The sequence below is a fragment of the Gnatocerus cornutus genome, chromosome 9, assembly GCF_029298725.1.
Source record: "Gnatocerus cornutus isolate USDA-ARS CGAHR chromosome 9, icGnaCorn1.1, whole genome shotgun sequence".
NCBI lineage: Eukaryota > Metazoa > Arthropoda > Insecta > Coleoptera > Tenebrionidae > Gnatocerus > Gnatocerus cornutus.
The window spans coordinates 7,763,646-7,782,631 of NC_142241.1; the positions used below are offsets into that span (position 1 = coordinate 7,763,646).

Sequence of the window (18,986 nt, forward strand, 5' to 3'; positions counted from 1 at the left end):
AATGTGTCATACATTTTATTCTTATGCAATTACTCTAGTGCTTACATTAAACTCATATCTACAGTTTTAACCCTAGGAATGAATTTCATCATACATTTACAGATCACACTACTTTTCGCGTTCAGTCGGGAGTACGGTCCGTTCAACACACTTTTTCGATTGCACTTTGTTTAAGTCTTGTCTTTTTAACACATGGATTCGGCAAGAGCAGGCTGAGGAGCGCTATATGGCCCAGCCCACGGTTGAAGGTTCTGCAAGGCGCTCAAGGCTGTATCCCCAGGACCTGAGGTAGGAGGTGGACCTTCACTCATATAACCTTTGCTCAAGGCTTCTGCTTGGAGGCTGAGCATGAGTCGATTTGCTGCCTGGCGTTCGGCTTCTCGCTCCTCCGCAGTTTGGCGTCTAAAAAGAGAGAAATTTTAGCGAATCATTAGCCTTGTTCACACGAGAAAACATCGCAATTAAAGGTGGTTTACATTGTGAGAACTGACTGGACATTGTGTTTATGTCTCTACATGGCTATATTTTATCCCATGATATTTTTACGCGATAGTTTGAATAATGTAAGACGCGGTGTACATATCTTTACAGAAGCATCGTAAGTTACCCAGAGAGTTCATTTCCGAGTCTGGCCTGATCTATATAACATTTTGAGTTGACAAGGGATTTTAAAATGCTGTGACGTCTTTCTCCGTTTCGTCAGCCGCGGTTTAAAAACTCTTTAATAATTTCTAGGACTTCGATGTGATCGTTCTAAATTAAATATTTATTCGAAATTCGTCTTTCAACAGCTAAAAGCTTTACCCTAACTCCCACTATTCGTGCTCTGTTAATCAAGTAAAACGTACGTAGTGACAAAACCACTTCCAGCTAAATGGCCATTAGTTAGAGTAGCAGTAACAAAGAAAATCTGCAACACATTTTATTATTATCGTACTTGTGTCAATTTGTAAAACGCGAAAGAACTATTAACTCTAACACACATCACGGCTGATTTCCGTTTCCGCGTTTCTCCCCAGAATAAGAACGATTGTTGCTAAACTGATAGGTGAGTGTCGACTGCACGTGTGAATATTTAACATCCTAAATACTAGACCTATGTCGAGTTACATTATTCAAGATATCGCTCTGTCGGCTCCTGCATAATACAACAGCTTTTACGGCGTCAAATTGGCAGTACTGGAGCCCGTGAATTGGGCCCCATCAGATGTTGTACAATGTCAATCAATTGATGATTTCTTTTTTTCGGTCTGATCGACAAATGGAAACAAAAACGGAGAACGGAGAAATTACTCTCTCGTTTTAAGCTTTCATGTTTGGATTTACAAATAAAGGAGCTAATTTTAGGGGTTTCAAAACCTTTTGTTTTGCTTCAAGGATCGCAAGAAAATTTAAATTAGTTATTGTGTTCGGTTTAAGGGGCATGAATTTACACGCGTGTCGACAGATAATCTTAATTAGCAGTTTGTTTGGCAAATTTCGGTGTTTTGTAATCTCATTTTAGATCCAGTGGGACAGACTTTTTAAGAATTTAATGGATTTTAACCTTTTCGCTTTATTAGGTCAAGCTTGATTGAAATTAGAAAAAAAAACTTTTTTGGTACTGTTACAAAATTATTCAAGGATTGGAAAGGCGATTGATGAGCCATAAATACTCATCTAGCTTCAATAGTTTCGAAAATTATTCTTTTTCTTAGGTACCCACGGACAGACACTGAAGAATAAAATTGATCTGGAGGATCAGAAGGAAAATGAAGATTTAAAAACTCCGAATCCTAATGTCTAAGATAAAAAGGATCTGAAGAAAATAGAGAATCTGTAGACATGGAGCATGGAAAGAATCCACTTGAAAATGTCGAAAAGAGTTCTACCGATCTAAACAATACGATGTAAAAAAATTAAAACGAAAAAAATAGTGAATTCAAGTAATCAATCAAATTTCAAAAAAATTTAACACATTTAAAATTTAAAACCTGTCACGAAGGAGGATTACCGTATTCCCCCTAACTTTTGATTAAATTCCTCCCCTAAATTCAACTCTTAATTACCGGGCTTGCAGTTATTCCCGGTTTCTCTTCTTTATTCTTCAATTTTCAAAACAAATTCTGACTACCCCTACATCACTAGTTAGTGGAATAGCAGGCAACTAATTTTCCCAAAAACAAATTAAACAATTCCGAAAATTAGGGAATAATGAACAGCAACAGAACAGCGGAGAACATTATCTAAATAGCGTTAGGTGTTGATACAATGAAGCTTTCATAATTAATTAACACACTAATTAAACTACGCGGGCGCACATCTAATCAGTACCCGGATTAAAGTCGAGCGGAACTCTCTGTATCCGCTTCATTTTAATTAACTCCCGCCCACTTAATAATTACGCGAGTGGTTTCTTCACAGCTGGAGCTAATCGTTGATTCGTGGATGGTAAATCTTGACTTAACTAAGTGAAAAAGTTTGTTTGAGAGAAAATGGCGACTGTGCCGCTCGGTACTTTAGAGAATGGAGTAAAAGGCGTTTCACTAATCGCACCTGACGTTCAATTATTAACAAAGCACTAAAGCCAGCCGCCTGCAGCACTGTTGCGGTCCCGGCTATATTTTAATTATGATCTACATAGTCTACCCCGATAGCACATTTGCCACATATAATAAATTAGCGCAACACTCTGTCAAGTTAAATACATTTAACAATTAATTCCGGTAATTGCGTGTAATTATTCAATAATTGTTAGCGTGGAATGGGATGTGCCGCCGACTAACTGAATATTATATTTCGCTATGATTTGAGGTAATGGAATTACTTAGTAGGTTCTTACACCTACTTGAACATCATTCTTATACTGAATGTCCATAAAAATATTAAAAATTACAAATTGAGCGGAAATATGGCAAGCAATTGAGGTGTAGGTGGCGCTGTGAAACAACAATATGTCGACCGAATGTGGGATGAACTTTTTGTATTCCGGACGTTTACATCACAAAAAACCAACAAATAAACTCACTTTAAACACTACAGAACTCTCCCCACGTGAAAAAACCCGAATTTTTAACTCTTTTTACCCCAAACTGGACAATTCAAATTTTTTCCGCTGCACAGCGCACCGATCTCTCGGTTTGGCCAATGTGATAAAATATCAAGTGGCGTGGCTAAGCTCTAAGCTAAATTTGTATTTGATTCTCTGGGAGCTTCACATTTTTCACATTCTCTATATTCGGATCATAAAAACTTTATATCTGTATTTTAAATTACAAATTAAGCCAATTGGTTCTATTTGCAACCCAAAAATTCTCTGAGGTGTGACTCGACACCAACCACCATATGACATGTGTGATGTACTTAATTAAAATATACAGCTGTGCGCTATTTGCATAGATTAATTAATTTTTTTAATTTCTTAGTTTTTCATCAAAATTTGTAAAATTATGGAATTGTTTAAGACTTAGAGAGCCCAATAAATGAGGTTTTCAATGTACTTCAAAATTTTATTTTTAGGATTTTTCATTACAACTTCCAATTTTGAAAGTTGTAAGATCAAAATTATAAAAATTACGAGGTTTATTGATTTTTTTCAATTTTTTTAGCTCATCTTTCTAATAAAATCGTTTAATTTTTTTTCTTTAAAATTTATTTATAATTGTCAATAAAAGTGTCTGAGGCAGTAAAACCTTGAAGTCTGAATGTTGTAAGACTAAAATAACTAAAGTTACGTTATTTAAATAAAAAAATTTAAAATTTGTGTTTTTTGGTCTAAAATTGTGTAATGTGCAGTTTAACGAAAATGTCTGAAACAATAAAATCAAAATTTGAATGTGGTAAGCTCAAAACTACCAGAGTTCGGGATTCAATCCAAAATGTTGGACTTTATCTGCTTGTCCTTAAAATAAAAATCTCTAAAATTTGTTTTTCTGGTTCAAAATTTATGAAATTTAGCACAGTTACCTAATTAAAGTGTCTGAGGCTGTAAAACGTCAAAATCTGAATCTAATTTTAATTAAATTTAATAGAAAATTTGAATAGCTTTTCTTGCACGTTCAAATACAAATTTCAAACATTTTTGTTTCTGGGTCTAAAATAGTGCAATTTGCCACAGTTGATAAAAGTCTAAAACAGTTAAACCACCAAAATTTTGGACTTTTCCGGCTCATCCTTAAAATAAAAAATTAGGATTTCTAAAATTGGTGTTTATTGGATAAATTTTGTGTAATGTCGCGCAATTTCTGAAAATTTTTTAAACAATAAAACTTGAATTAAAAATTTGAATGTTGTAAGATCAAAACTATTAGTTCAAAATGTTGGACATTTTCTGCTTGTTTTTAAAATAAAAATATTAAAAAAAAATTTTTTTTGTTCAAAATTTAAGGTAAATTAGCACAGTTATCTAATTAAAGTGCCTGAGGCACTAAAACGTCAAGATCTGAATCTTATATGACTAAAACTATAAAAGTTACATCATTTATTAATTGAAAATTTACAATAGTGTTACTTGGGCGTTAAAATTAAAATTTCTGTATTTGGGTGTAAAATTTGTCAGTCTGAAACAGTTAAACCTCTAAGTTTTAATGTTATAAGATCAAAATTTATACCAGAATTAGGAGGGTTAATCTAAAATTTTAGTCTTTTCCAGCTCATTCTTAAAATAAAAATGTTTCAATTTTTTTCTTTTGGCAGAAAATTTTGAATATTTCTGGTTCGGTATTAAAATGATTGTTTTTAAAATAATTTTATCTTGGTCTAAATTTATGTACTAATGTTGCACAGCTGATAACAGTCTTCGAAATATATAGTAAAGTCTCGAAATTTGAATGTTGTAAGATCAAAACTACCACTCGTTTGGTTCATCTTTAAAACAAAAATTCTTAATTTTTTTTTTGTTCAAAATAGTTTGGCACACTTAATAGAGTCAGTAAAATTTCTAAATTAGAATGTTCTAGAAAAAAAATTTGGTGGTCCACTTATTTCCAAATTGTCATTTTCCCAGATTTCGTTTTTGAGCTATTACTAAACCCGGATATAATCCCACAATTTAGGAATTACATCGAAATCACGCACTGTCCCACCTAAACAAAACCGCAGAAGTCAACCGTTATAGTATTTAAAACGTAGTTACGAAGGGATTAAAAAATGGTTTTAACGGAACGCTTTCTACATCGTTGATTTATCGAACGACAGTTACTTGAGTAAATTAAATCATTAAAAGTACTTGCGCAACGACAAGCAACAACAAACAACCATTTCCTCAGTTTTACAAGTATCCACTTCCACAACTACAATCAAAAAGGAAGCTTTTAAAGCGGTGTAATAAATACACAACAAACAGATAAAAGTGGACAAGGGTTTTGGAGGAGCGGTATTCCTGGAATGCGATCGAATTGGCAAAATTAACATGAAACTTGAAATTTGGACGAACGCGGTAAAAAGCTCATTGTGGTATCCAAACCATAAATCGGCAGCCGGAAAAAACGACTACTAATGCCCCAATTGAAATCGTGTTGTCGCGATGTGGGGCTGCGACTGTCAATTGTACCCCGCCGGCGCCACTACCTTGTTAAACACGGTATGTCCATTACAGAACAGGTAATTAAAAGTCGAGGCAGTTTGTTACAAAGGACTACTCGACATAACTCCGGTTTTAATCAACAACCGAGAAATGCGTTAGATTCTCTCGGGTTTCCCTTTTATCTGGACTCGGCGGCGGTGGCGGCGGCACTAGTGAAATTAGAGCGATTACGGTGGATGTTAAATCCATATTACTGGGTTGATGTTGCATGCGAACGATCAACGACGTAAAACAGAAGGAAACAAATGGAATAAACGACGAGGCGAAATTCGATTAGGGTGTGTTTTACCAGCGCTTGACGTCGTCTCAGACAACCAACCTTCAGTCAATTACACTAATACCATCTGTATCGCTTTGGCGGCGAGATGGCAACCGCCTCGTTAAACCAAATCTTCGATTATGTCAAGGACAAGAAAATATCACATCTCTGAGAGCCAAAAAGTGGATTTAGTAGTTTGAGTAGCACCGTTCGAATTTATCAGGCTGGAACTTAATTAGTCTGCCAGAGGAGAGCTTTCAAAATTTTTGAACAAGAGAGGAATTTTTGAAATATTTTTGTTCACAGGCACTCTATAACATGTAGTAGGGGAGTAATCTTTCTCTGATTTTTGTGTTTTTTGTGTTCTAGAAACAAAGGATATTTTAAATTTTCTACTACAGTATGTCTAATCAAAAATTTTGGGTTTCTCGGGATTCTCCTTAAAATGAAAATTTCTAAAAAAAAATTTTTTGTTTAAAATGTTTGCAATTTTTTACCGTTAATAAGAGTGTCTGGGACAATGAAACCTCTAAATCTGAATGTTGAAAAATCAAAACATAGTTTGAAGATTTATTCTAAAATTTTGGATTTTTTCAGCTCATCTTCAAAATAAAAATTTCTAAAATTTCTTTTCTATGCTCAAAATTTGTGTTATTCGAGTTACTAAAAGCTTTTTAAACAGTAAAATATTTAGATTTGAATGTTCTAACAGCAAAATTAAAAAAATAATAATATTTCTGGTTTGTCCTTGAAAAAGAAGTTTCTAAAATTTCTATTCTAGACTGTAAAATCGTGCAATTTAGCACAGTTGAGAAGAATGTTTAAAATAGTAAAACCTCTAAATTAGAATATTGTCACATTGAAACTACTAGAGTTACAAGATTTAATCGAAAATTTTGAACTTTTTTGGCTCATTTTCTAACTACAAATTTTTGAAAGTTTTCTTTGGTGTAGGAGTGTAAAACTTTCAATTTGGATGTTGTGAGTTTAAAACTACCAGAGTTACGAGGTTTGGTCGAAAATTTTGAAGTATTTAGGCTCATCTTCAAAATATATTTTTTTTGTGGTCAAAAATTTGGGAATTTGTCACAGCTGCTAAAAGCGTTTGAGACAGTAAAATCCCCAAATTTAAATGTTGTAAAATCAAAACAACCTGATATGTATTCGTCATAACATTAATTCGAAATTTTTGGACTTTTCCGGCTCACTCTAAAAATAAAAATTTTTTGTTCAAACTTTTTACAATTTGGCACACCCAAGGAAGATGCTTAAGACAGTAAAATTGTTCTAAAATAGCAATAAATAGTTACATGTCATTAAAAAAAATTGCTTCGTTCTGTTTTATCTCGTCTTTGAAATCCAAAAATCCTTCCGAAATAAAAGCATGAAACAATGTTATTTATACTATTTATCTGTACACCAACTGAAAAGCCATAAATGCAAGAACAATGCTCTCGATAACACCGGCGAATTTAATTTATAGCAGCTAAACTTTACTGCAAACCGGCATTTAAAATATTAGCACTTGTACAAGTACAAACAAAATTTATGACAATATCGTGAACTTTAATCGCTTTGAATACAAGTTTAGTATCTCCAAGACATAAAAACTCCTCACCTCCACTTCGTTCTTCTATTTTGAAACCACGTTTTGACTTGAGCGTCGGTCATCTTGAGAGTTTTCGCCAGCGCTGCCCTTTCAGCCGACGCCAAATACTTTTGTTTGTGAAACCTTTTCTCTAATTCCGCAATTTGCAAACGGGTGAAAGACGTTCTGGGCTTCTTTCGTTTCGGTGGTGTTCGATTCTGGTAAGGATGTCCGATTCGCCTCGTCATCGGGAATGTGGCTGGAATTTAAAATTTGATAGAGTTAAAATGGGATTTGTCAGACGATTTTACAATTTGCTTTAGAATTACAGTCAATTAAGCGATTTCTTAACGAGAAAAGTAATTAAGTTCTTTTATGTCCTATAACAGACAGGTAATTTCTTACGGTAAAATTCGAGTTCGTGGTAGAAGAGCGCTAAAGATTTCATCATTTCATTCCATTCGGATAATTAATTTAAAATCCACTCCACGGAGCAGGACTAATTTATTTAAAAGTCTGAGTGGAATTACGTTTTACCGAAATTGTTGCTAAAGTTAGAACGAACTTCCAGACTAAACTTAGAGTATACCTATATCACTAATAGTTTTTTTAAGGCATTTTTGGAATTCTTCAGGATTCTTTGTCATTTTAGGGATTTATTAGGATTGTGCAGGAAACCTGTCACATGTCAGCAATGACACTTTTGCGGATAACCGCATTTCCACTCCAGCGTGGATTTTTTTTATTTAAACACTTTATAGATATTTAAGTGGGTTTCCTACAAATGTCTAAATGAAAGATGTACGAGCCATTTAGAAACTCAATAATGCAAAATCAAATAATTGCAACCGAGCGTTAACAGTAATGTTAAAAGTGCTCGATCCTGTGATTACAATAAATAACAGTTAATTATTACTAGAAATGTCATGTAAAACGTGAATATATTAATATGAGCGTGCGTTGCCAGGTCAGCGGCCATTAAAATTCAATACAAATCGAATTTAACATTTAATTTTACATGGCATGCAAACATAAATTCCTATTAAAAACAATAACGCGTGTAAAATTATATTATTAAATAAAATGTCAAAGCACTATAAAAATTAGTGATTGATGCGGAGTAGTTGGTTGAAATTTGATAGAATGCCACATTGCGACACGTTTATTTCAAAGCAACAATGAAATTATATTTAATTAATGTGACAATAATAATTTGTTTTTTTCAGTAGCTGATGGACAAACAAACCGCATTGTTATGGCCGTTGTTCTATTACTTGTCAGATGTAATCTGGGGGAAATAAAAAATATCCTATTACGTGAACCGTTCCCATTGGCTGATTTCTTAATGATCTTTTTACGTGTGGTTAATACGGCGTGTTTGAAATGCTCATTTTTATTATAAAATTCAAGATGGCGGATAATTACAGTGTAAGCGACGTGCTTCGGAGGTTTTCAAATAAAATTCAATAGCTTAACTGGTAGTTAAGCTCATACTCGGTTATCTATGATAATCGGTAATATGTACCTTTCATGTACAATATAAAAATCATTTGTTACTTTTTATTTTTGTCGCATTACGTAAATTACTGTTTACGATCGGCTTTCTCATAGCGAGGGAATATTTCTAACGTTCGTCAATTATTCATTCATTGACGTGTGCTTTGCCTTGCTTTATTCGCGTCTCTTATTTAAAATGAGGGGCGATTGAGCAGATTCTAACAGTGGTTACGGAAAAAATGGCTTTAATTTTCTAAAGGTAGCAGCACCTAGTAATTCTGGTAGTTTTAGGCTCCCAATATTTAAATTTGGAGCTTTTTCCGCCTCAGACACATCAGACTGGGTCAAACAACTAGATTTTAGAACAGGAATTTTAGAAATTTTTTTAAACTTTTTGATTACAAAAGACTCCAACTTTTAAAATGCAAAAAGGGACAAAAAACGGCGTTTTACATTTGACGGATTACGGTAATAGATATATCGCGACGTGAGAATTATAAGGTTCTAAGTGATTTCTTGCGAGAATATAAATTGTTTGGTTTGCGATTTTTTTAAACATTTTCTATCAAGTAAAAAAAAGAAGATATTAATAGATCCTGTCATTTTTTTAAATAAATACTTAATAAATTATATACTGATAACGTGAACACTGATCAATTTAATGCAAATTTTAGAACCTTATAGTTCTTAGATCGCGATGTAAGTTTGTTCACATTCCCGTTATCTTTAGTTGTTCATATCTTTTTATAAATTTAACCAAACTCTGGCACTTTTTCTCGTCTCGAAACCAATCTATTTACTTTTCTTCCTCCATGGTTATAGCAGATTCGGTTTGCGTGGCCATCGTTTCAACAGCAGACCGCAACAATTTGGCGTTTTCCAGGCCATTAATTTTTCTTTTTCGCTATAATTATCTCAAAACGTAACGAAACGTCGAGGTCTATTGCGTTTCGATAACTGACTATATTATCGTAATCGGCTTTGCCTCATTGCTTACCGACAGTTACTTTAGATAATCAAAAGAAGAGGTTCAGAAATTGTTGAAAGGCTTTTGCTGACACCTCGGTCGTTTTAAAATGACATATTGTGATAAATCGCTGGGAGGAGACCGTTTTATTATTCTTTAAACTAAAAGGAAGAGGGAATGCTGACCTTTGATGTAATATCAGAGTTCTTATGTAAGTAAACAAATTTCCAATTACATTTACACCACGACAACAAAGTGCCGCTTCGATGTCTCTGTTTACCACAGCGGAGATTAAGTTAAAAAGTCGTAAGAAAAATTGACACCTACTTTTTTAATATCAGAGAGTTTTTAACGCGGATGAATTTTAAATTGGCTCATTTATTATAAATGAGCGAACCTGCGGGGGATGTTTAAAATGATAAAGTTTACTGAAGCTTAGAGTGGGAATTCTCGACAAGAGAATGTCGGTATCTCTGTCGGATTTTATTCGAAATAAAACGCAACCGCAATAAATAATAATAATTTAGAGTTATAACGCAACCTTCTGAAATGTAAAAGGATTGTGACCGGAAGCGAGCTAAATAATTTGTCGGCAAAAACCATAATAAAGACACCGGAAGGAATTCGGTAATTAATCTTAAAATTCGGCTCTTTTGATCGCGTTATTCCCAGCACCGTGTTAAATATTAAGCCGCCGCCCTCCGTCACAAATCACGTAACATTAGGGTAATTATTACGGCCCACCACTACTAGTTCAGGTCAGGCTTTCCGCCGCCGCCGCCGCCGCCGCTGCCGTGGTAATTTTACGATCGTTTCGTAAAGAGGACCGTGAAGATGGTAGTGCTGTGAAGTTATTAGGTCGTTATAAAGACGATATCATAAAGTGTTTCAGCACATTATAACACCCTCCACTTTTGGCCAAATTCCGCCGTTAAAAGCTTAGCGACACGAGGCAAAAACAGCGAGTCCTCGGAATTAATTAATTCCGAATCGGAGTGATTAAAATAAATTTCGTGGAAGCAGTTAATAGGTGCAATAAAATAAATTCTTCTATCGTATAATATTGTGTCAATAAAATACGATAAATGGTTGGTGATTAACTGTGCAAAATGAGACGGGATGGATAAGTAGGAGTGAGTTATTAAGTTTATTTATGACACAATAGCTGTGTATTAAAACAACATACTTAACCGTAAAAGAGCTATTAAAATCCCATCGCTATCTGGAGAAAATTAATCATGACTCTCTTAAGTCACCTATAAACCAAACAAAACGTGATGAACATAATCAGTTGTTTAATGCAAAACAACATAAAGCTTTCAGGTTTTCTGGCGGGGAGGAGATGCGACCAGCACAGGACTAAGAAAACATGATGACCACCGTATCTTTCGTTGTCTTATTAATACTTTAAAGAGCATAATTTGTTATTTGTTTCCGAAATTTATACACGAAGAAACAAACGATTTCTTTGATCTGTCTTTCGGGAATCAATTAAAATCGGTAATCTCTCCAAACTAGTGCTATAAAATAAGTTAGTACTTAGGTTTATACACTCTCAAATTCTTCATATCAGGTAGTCAAGTTTTTTCAGGTTTCTAAATCTTAAATTCTTGTATCCTGACCGCTGCTGAAACTCACAAGTTCTCGATTCCAATTGCTTCTTAAACCTGCAGACTTAAGCTGACAGATTCTTGTTCAGATAATACATTCTCAGCCTGTTTACAATTTTAACCCAACAAATTTACAAATTTTTATGATAGGTCATCGCCTATATGCGCGTTATGATATTTTTACATTTTAAGTTAAGAGGTTTGGCAAATTTTCAAGTTTTTGTACAAACTTTTCTCAGCCCTAGAATTAGATAATCAGATGATTTTAATTTTTAATGCTGACTTTTCAAATCTCTTTATTCTCATAAATTTAATGAAGTTTACGAATTCTCACTTGTTTGATAATTGAATTTTAAATAAATTTTAAATTAGGTTTTTAGGTGCTTAGGATTCAATAAGTAATTCATTTCTAGACTTACAGTTTCTGAAGTTTTCAGGTTTCAAGGCAAGTTTTACTTAGGTACATTAGTCACTGAAATAGGAATTCAAGGTAAATAGGTATTCAAGGTTTTCAAGTTTTTCCTTTTTATCTTCATAAATGTGCACTTTTTTACTAGGGGAAGATGGCTCAAAGCAAGTAGACTAACGCTAAAACTCCGGAAATAAAATATGTTTCAAGCCATTTAATTTGTGTGTGGATATTTTGAAACAGGATTTATTGCAGATTACGGTACCGATTAGCAAATTAATCATTTCATTGAAATTAATTTGAAAAAACATTGTAAATCTTGCCATTTACCCACTTTGCGATTCTTTAACTTGGTTGTTTTATTTTGGGGGCGAATGTATACTATACTTAGTAATTTTGCTTAAATTTATTTTTTAGATAATAAAGAGATAACCCGCTTTAGGCCATCTTCCCCTATTTGTTAGATCTAAATTATTTTCAGCTTTTCTCTTTTTAAACCTGCAAGACTGCAAACATTGTTTAGGTTGAAAAGCTTATTTTTTAAACAGCTGCAAATTCATACATGAAAGTTCCCGGATCATTGCATGAGTAAAAAGTCTCGAAAAGATGATTTAACGTAGATTTCCCAGTAAAAATTTCAAATACTTAATACAAAGAAGACAAGAATTTGAATATGACATCAACAGACCATTTAATTTAACTATTGGAAGGTTATAGAAAGTGAAATTTGATTGCATCAATCTCAAAGTGTCTCCGATAATTAATTTGGTGCCAGAATTTTGCAACGGCACATCTGGAAGGCAAATTTCAAGAGAAACTCTTTGATTCCGGGTGGCCAGATCAAACATGTAGATATGTATATTGGTAAAAAAACCTCCAAGCCATAGAATCAATAAACGGACGGCGTTTAAGTTAACGTCACATATGAATAAATTAAATAACAGGTATATGACAGTACATTAGACATAATATCTGGCTATCAAAAGTAAAATTGTCAATACCCAGATATGACATGTTAAATTTCCATAAAGGATTATTAATATCGACCGGTCGTCAACGGAAATTTCCGCCATCATGTTAATATAATGGCCCCATATTACAACGTGCAGGTAAATTTGATGTAAATGAGCTCTCTGCCGATTAGTTTTTGGAATGGTAAATTAATAAGTGTTCCATTGCGTGTATAGACCCAATAATAACATTTGAGTCAACGAAATGGCGTCTTCAAAATGGCCACCACTTAAACAAAAACTCTCATTATGTACATATTGACTATATCCAATTCATGTCATATAATGTTGTCGTTTGCTCTAAAACACACACTGAGGGTTTCCTGCTTTCAAACTATTTACTTTTGGGGTTCGTGTCTGTTATCGTTTGGTATCTTGTGTTTGATTGCTTGTTCTGTTGTTTGTGTTGTTTTTATTTGTGTTGGAAGACTTGAGGCATGCAGGCTGCAATTACAGTCGCGCAAACTCTAATGAAAAGTACATGGAAAAATGCAGGAACGGCTCGTTATCTGATCAGACGTCTTGTTATGTTATTAAATTTGTTGAATTAAAATTAAAATTAATTTTTTTTAGCCCCTTTTTAAATTTGTCCTCCGTCTCACGACCGTTCGTACATTCCGCACCTGCCAAACCTAAACCGCCTCTCCAATCTCTCCCACATTTTAAAATTCGCTAAAAGAAAAAGTTGAAAAGAAACCGCTCGCTGAAAACGGGGGCGTGGGTGGTTCGGCGGTTTGCAAGCCGAAAAGCTCGCTTAGATCAATACATATTACATATAATATGAAGTCACTCTAAATCCAAGCCGGAGCTTTTCGCAACGGGAACTTTTAAAGTGAGCTGCCTCCGGGGACAAGATGGCGGCTGGAAACTTCCCGCGCCGGTTTGCCAAAGTAATTCACTTCACTGAATATTCTGAAGCGCTATATTAAAATTCAGCCAAGTTATGCGCCCAGCTTAAGGATCGGATGTAAATGGAGCTTTTTATAACGTCGACTCCACCTTCTCATCGGAAAATTCCGGGGCCACTTTTCACGGCGGTGGTTAACAGTCGGTCAGATTTAAAAAATGCGAAGAAACTTTGACCTCTCGATGGTTAATCTGAATTAATATCCGTAGCAATTAAGCTCAACATAATTAGGTCCGTTTTAAAATAAACGAGCGGAGCAATTGAATGAGCCAGATTGTAATTTAGCAAATTGTGGAGAAGAGAAGTGAAACAGGGTTGCGTCTCTGAATACCCACCGGAGGGATAATTTTCCGTTTCGAAGCATTCTGTGCCGTTTCGCCGCCGCTTTCTGTCATTTTCACTTAGTTTGCTGGCGGCTGTACCGCCATCACGCCCATATATCTTGTACCGCCACTTATATTTTTACTGGTTTGTGCGCTACATATACTCCCTCGAAAAAATTTGACAGACGAATTAAAAAGCCATTTACTCCGCCGGTTTAAATAAATTTAAAAGCATCGCGTTGTTTTTCTGAATGATTTATATACGACGAGGCTAAATTGGGAAAAACGAAATGAAAAAATCAGACTCGGTTAAAAATTCCATTAAAACTCTAACCAATCTAATCACGACGAGAGTTCAACAATTCGAAATTGCTAGTCACCAGCGATTAAATGAAAAATTGATGGGGTTTGTTGGAGACTTGCACAGAGGGTGCGCCGGTTCGAATTTAAATATGTCATTTAAACGTCTTATTTAGGGGTAATTACATATTTTATACTCAAATCGTGTTTGCTACTTATACATTTATTATGAACAAAGTCACACTTTTTCCGGGGCAAAAAAATATTTTAACTTTTCTTTTAAAATTTTCATCAAATTTTTTTATGGATTTTTTTTAAATTTGCACATTTTTAATTATGGAAATGATTTTTTTTAAGTACAAAACTACGGTTAAAAAGTACAGAGAATCTAAAATTTCTAATGTTTAGAATGTGAACATACTTGGATTTTTAGATTCGTAGAATATAATAATTTAAAAATAGAAAAAAATGAAATTTTGGAAAGTCGCAAACTACTATATTGTCGGATGATGTCATAGTCAACCGATATAATGTTAAAAAATATTGTCTTTAATTTTTCGAGATATGATGGATTGAAAAGTTAAAATGTTATGTTAAAATTAAAGATTTCTGTGCAATAATTTCACATTCTAATGCATTTGTGATAAAAAGACATTCCCTGAAAAGTCCAAAAAAAACGAAAGCATGTTGTAAAAAATTTCTGAAAGTGTGGATCAGTGCGGCATTCTTTACATAAAACTATAGTTACATTATTCTTCTACGAACTGAGCGGATAACAGCAACAATACAACAACAATGTTACCATGACTTTGAATACTAGAAATTTAAATTATTTGGTGCAATGTTGTCTATTGTCTTTATTTTGTTTTGGTTCTACTGCAAAAACGGAGAGTGTGGATTTTTTTTTTTACATTTTTTGCGATTTTAGAAGAGTCTCAGGGGTCAATGTCAAGTCGTTTGCAACGTCGCTATTTAGCGACGTTGCTAAGGTAGCTGTGATGTGATTGACGTTGCTACGTCGCTAACACCTTTAGCGACGTCGCTAAATAACTTGAAATTGACCCCTTAGTTCTTTCAATGTAGTGCGCGGTTTACCGGACACCTATATGTTGAAATACATTTTTATTCTCTACTGGAAACTTTTACAATCTCAAATACTTAAAAATTTCAATAAACAGCTTCAAAATCCAAAATTTTAGTTATGCATGTCATATGTAAAAATTTATTATACTCAAGAATTTGAAGGACCGAAATCTGAAAATTTTTAAAAGCATGCAAAAAATTAAAAAATTTGAAGAGTTCTAAAGAAGAATTTAGGACATTCAAAGAATTTTGTGAATTTTGCAAATTCAAGGAATCCAAAGAAGTTATAATGGAATCCAGAAAATCCAGAGATTATTTTGAAGAAATTAGAAGCCTCAGGCAGTTCTATCTACAAGTTCTATGAAATTTTGGATTAAACTAAATAAAAATAAACGTTTAATAAATAGAGAATCGAAAACATAAGAAATAATAGAATAAATTCACAAATAGTAAGTAGATAGATATTAAAATATAAAAATCGAGAAGCGCCAAATGTACATATGTACATAAATATGAAATAATTAAATCAAAAGTAAACTGTTAAAAAAAAACTGATAAATGACATTGCGATTATGCGACAGGCAATGCAACGTGTTTAAATGCAAATAAGCAGGAAATACCAGAAGAGGACATTAAAGAAATGATTTCGAATTAATAAGATGACAATGTTGGAAAAGCAGTGCGTCGGTTTTATAAAAAAATCGAATTAATAAAAACAAAAATAAAAACTGAATAAATCGTAAAAATAGAGCAATAAAAACGAAAATTATTCAAAAATTTATGAGAAATTCAAAGAACGTTTCTCGTAGATTTTTGCGGTTGTCGTAGGCGTGTCAACAAGATAATACCCTAATTTGTAACAATGTCATCACGAACAATTGAATGCATAAATGGCCACTTTATAAGTACAATGAAAGTCCCTTGCAGTCCTACCACCAAATAAAAATTCCCCGTCGCATCAACGTAATCAAAAACCCAAGACATTGTCTTATCTCGTACATGGAGTCTACTTAATTAATAAATATCATCATAACACAATTATTTTTATTAATTTTAATTACGTCTATTACAGCATTTAATAGATGTAAACGTTAACACTGTTGATAAATATCGCTAATAAAATTTAATGACAACTTACTCAGATATGAGGCCTGTGTATGTGTTTAAAGTGAACATGTTGTGCAAAGTAAAACAGTAATTACGACCAAAGCAAATGTTTTAATACAATAACCACTTAACTTCTTCCAGACATTTAATTGTGGTATTAAAACTTGTGGTTGATGAGAAAGTCATGTAAACCTGAAGGTTCTGATAAATTTCAATTAATGTAAAACGGTACTGTTTGTTTAAAGAAATTGAAATTGTGACAAGCCCACTTTTGTCACAAGTTACACAAGCCTGAGGTTAAGAAAAAAGTGAAAAAGATATTAAAATTATTTGTCGCCGGTTATGGTTTGTTGCTGCTTGCATAACTAGGAAACGGAGACGAATTTTGCAAGTGTTTAGTGTTCATAGGATTGAAAGACTCTACAGGATCCTAAGAACGATTTTAATTAATTAGTAGCACATAAATTGCTTAAAATTGACAAACTAAGCTAATTTAGTTCAATTTGTTTAATTAATGTTCGCTTTTATGGTTCTGAAGTTTAGTCTCATTTCCCCAGTTTTAGTTCAATGTGGTCTGATTAGTTAGTTTAATTTATTCCAAAGTGGTACGACACAAACCCGGTATAGTTTCTTTTTTTCTAATTTAAATCCACTCAGCTGCGGAAGTTAAAGAATCTGTAAATTCTAAAATTCTGAAAATTGGCAAAATTTTGAGACTGTAACTTAGAACTATCAAAAGCACAGAATGAAAATGATCTAAAATAAATATCTAAAAGAAAGGATTCAAATTTTTAGAATCTAAAATAGCCAGAGAGCCTAAATCAGTATCTAAACATCTAAAGCATTTGAATGACTTTTATTTTAATTACTTATTTTAATTATCTAAAAATCTCAAGCCTTTTAGGCTCTGGGGGCTGAAAGAATCTAAAGAATTTGAAGAACCTAGTGAATTTGAAAGTAAAACAATTAGATAAAGAAAAATAGTATAGAAAGATTTTAAAAATTTAGTAAATAATATACATAAAAAAAATGAAATTTTCCTGCTAATTTGCGAGCGCGGAAAAAGGATATTTGCGCACTTCCCAATTCATGTAGTCTCCGGGTGTCACAAGAAGTCGCATGAAAGAACCACCTTTAGGCGGTGTTACGCGTCCCATAATAATTACAGTCATCATCTCGCTACCGAGAAGCACTTTGCGTGTCAGCGTCTTGTTATTCGCTTTTCGGAGCCGTCGCTCCACATAAAACAATCACTGCAAGATTACCGGACGCCCCCTGGTGGTGGTTGAAACACGCAACTTTTTCTTCCACAAATTAAGTAAATTTTAGCCACTAACCTGCGAGTCTGTCTTTGACAACTTGTGAGGCGAAAGCGGCAGCCGCCGCTGAGCGCTGTAGCACCGGATCCAACCCTAACGTCCAGGGGCTGAAGACTCCTCCGGCGGGACTCCCGGGGCCTCCTAGAGGTCGATGCGCGGGCACTCTCAAAACACCTTGTCCATAAAAACCCGACGGCACCAAGCCACCCAAGGCACCCCTCTGCTGAAAAATGGCAGAATTCTGGTGGTAAAGCGACGTGACACCGTCTGGTTCTGTCTTGTGCTCGAAGTTTTTTCCTAACAAATTCGAAATGCTGAAGGGTAAGACCGTGCTGGTGGAACTGTGAGACGTGGGCACATTCTCTGGAGTGGAACAATGACTCCGCGCGCTGTGGGGTTCACTGTCACTATGTGATAATCGACTATCAGTGTCCAAAACGTTAATTTCGTGATCGTCTTCGGTTAACTCGTGATCGGACATTTTGCTTGATTTAATTAAGCACTCGTTTACGCATTATCACAGTTTCAATTAATTAGTCCGGACCACGCGAAACAGTTGAAGAGCTGACCGGAAAGCAGCCACCTAACTTTAACGAATGTCAGGAGTACACTAGCCACCAACTAAGTGGTTGCCATGGCATCGCCAACGTAGTTAACTCGAGCCCAATCATTGGCCAGATTGCATTTGTTAGCCCCACCTACACCATTTCCCATTGGATTAAACTGATTCCTGCTAAATTGAATATCTTTCTGTTAATTTTTTTGTGGATCAAGTAAGCGGTTTGGTTTGCTCGTTCAGATGGTGTTGCCTGTGCGCCCCGGGTAATTGAATTTTCGAATTAATTCCGCACAAGAGCGGATTAACTCGTTATTTTTTCAAACAGATCCGTATTTTCTCATTTCAATATGCCCCATGCAAAAAAATCGTAATAAAGTTATGTTACGTCCAACAATAAAATTTAGTTTTAGCAGGATGTATAAATGCCCGATCGATTCTCTTGTTCTGTTTTATGCATGTAGATTACGGGGTAGTTTGCAAGAAAT

General features: G+C 34.3%; 1 protein-coding gene across 1 annotated transcript; it reads right to left on the reverse strand.

Annotated features, from left to right (window-relative positions):
- On the reverse strand, positions 1 to 18,589 carry LOC148168488 (T-cell leukemia homeobox protein 3-like). Its single transcript, XM_088045422.1, has 3 exons — positions 17,961 to 18,589; positions 7,441 to 7,669; positions 1 to 402 (listed from the first exon to the last, which is right to left on the reverse strand). Exons 1-3 carry the CDS (start codon positions 18,421 to 18,423, stop codon positions 186 to 188), a joined length of 909 nt encoding a protein of 302 aa, XP_087901548.1. The 5' UTR covers positions 18,424 to 18,589; the 3' UTR covers positions 1 to 185.
- Between the last annotated feature and the right edge of the window lie 397 nt (positions 18,590 to 18,986).

Coding starts and splice junctions, on each gene's coding strand:
- LOC148168488 (XM_088045422.1), bottom strand. CDS start 18,423: ATGTCCGATCACGAGTTAACCGAAGACGATCACGAAATTAACGTTTTG. Junction 7,670..17,960: donor TGTCAAAGACAGACTCGCAG/GTTAGTGGCTAA, acceptor TTTAAATTCCAG/CCACATTCCCGATGACGAGG. Junction 403..7,440: donor AATAGAAGAACGAAGTGGAG/GTGAGGAGTTTT, acceptor CTCTCTTTTTAG/ACGCCAAACTGCGGAGGAGC.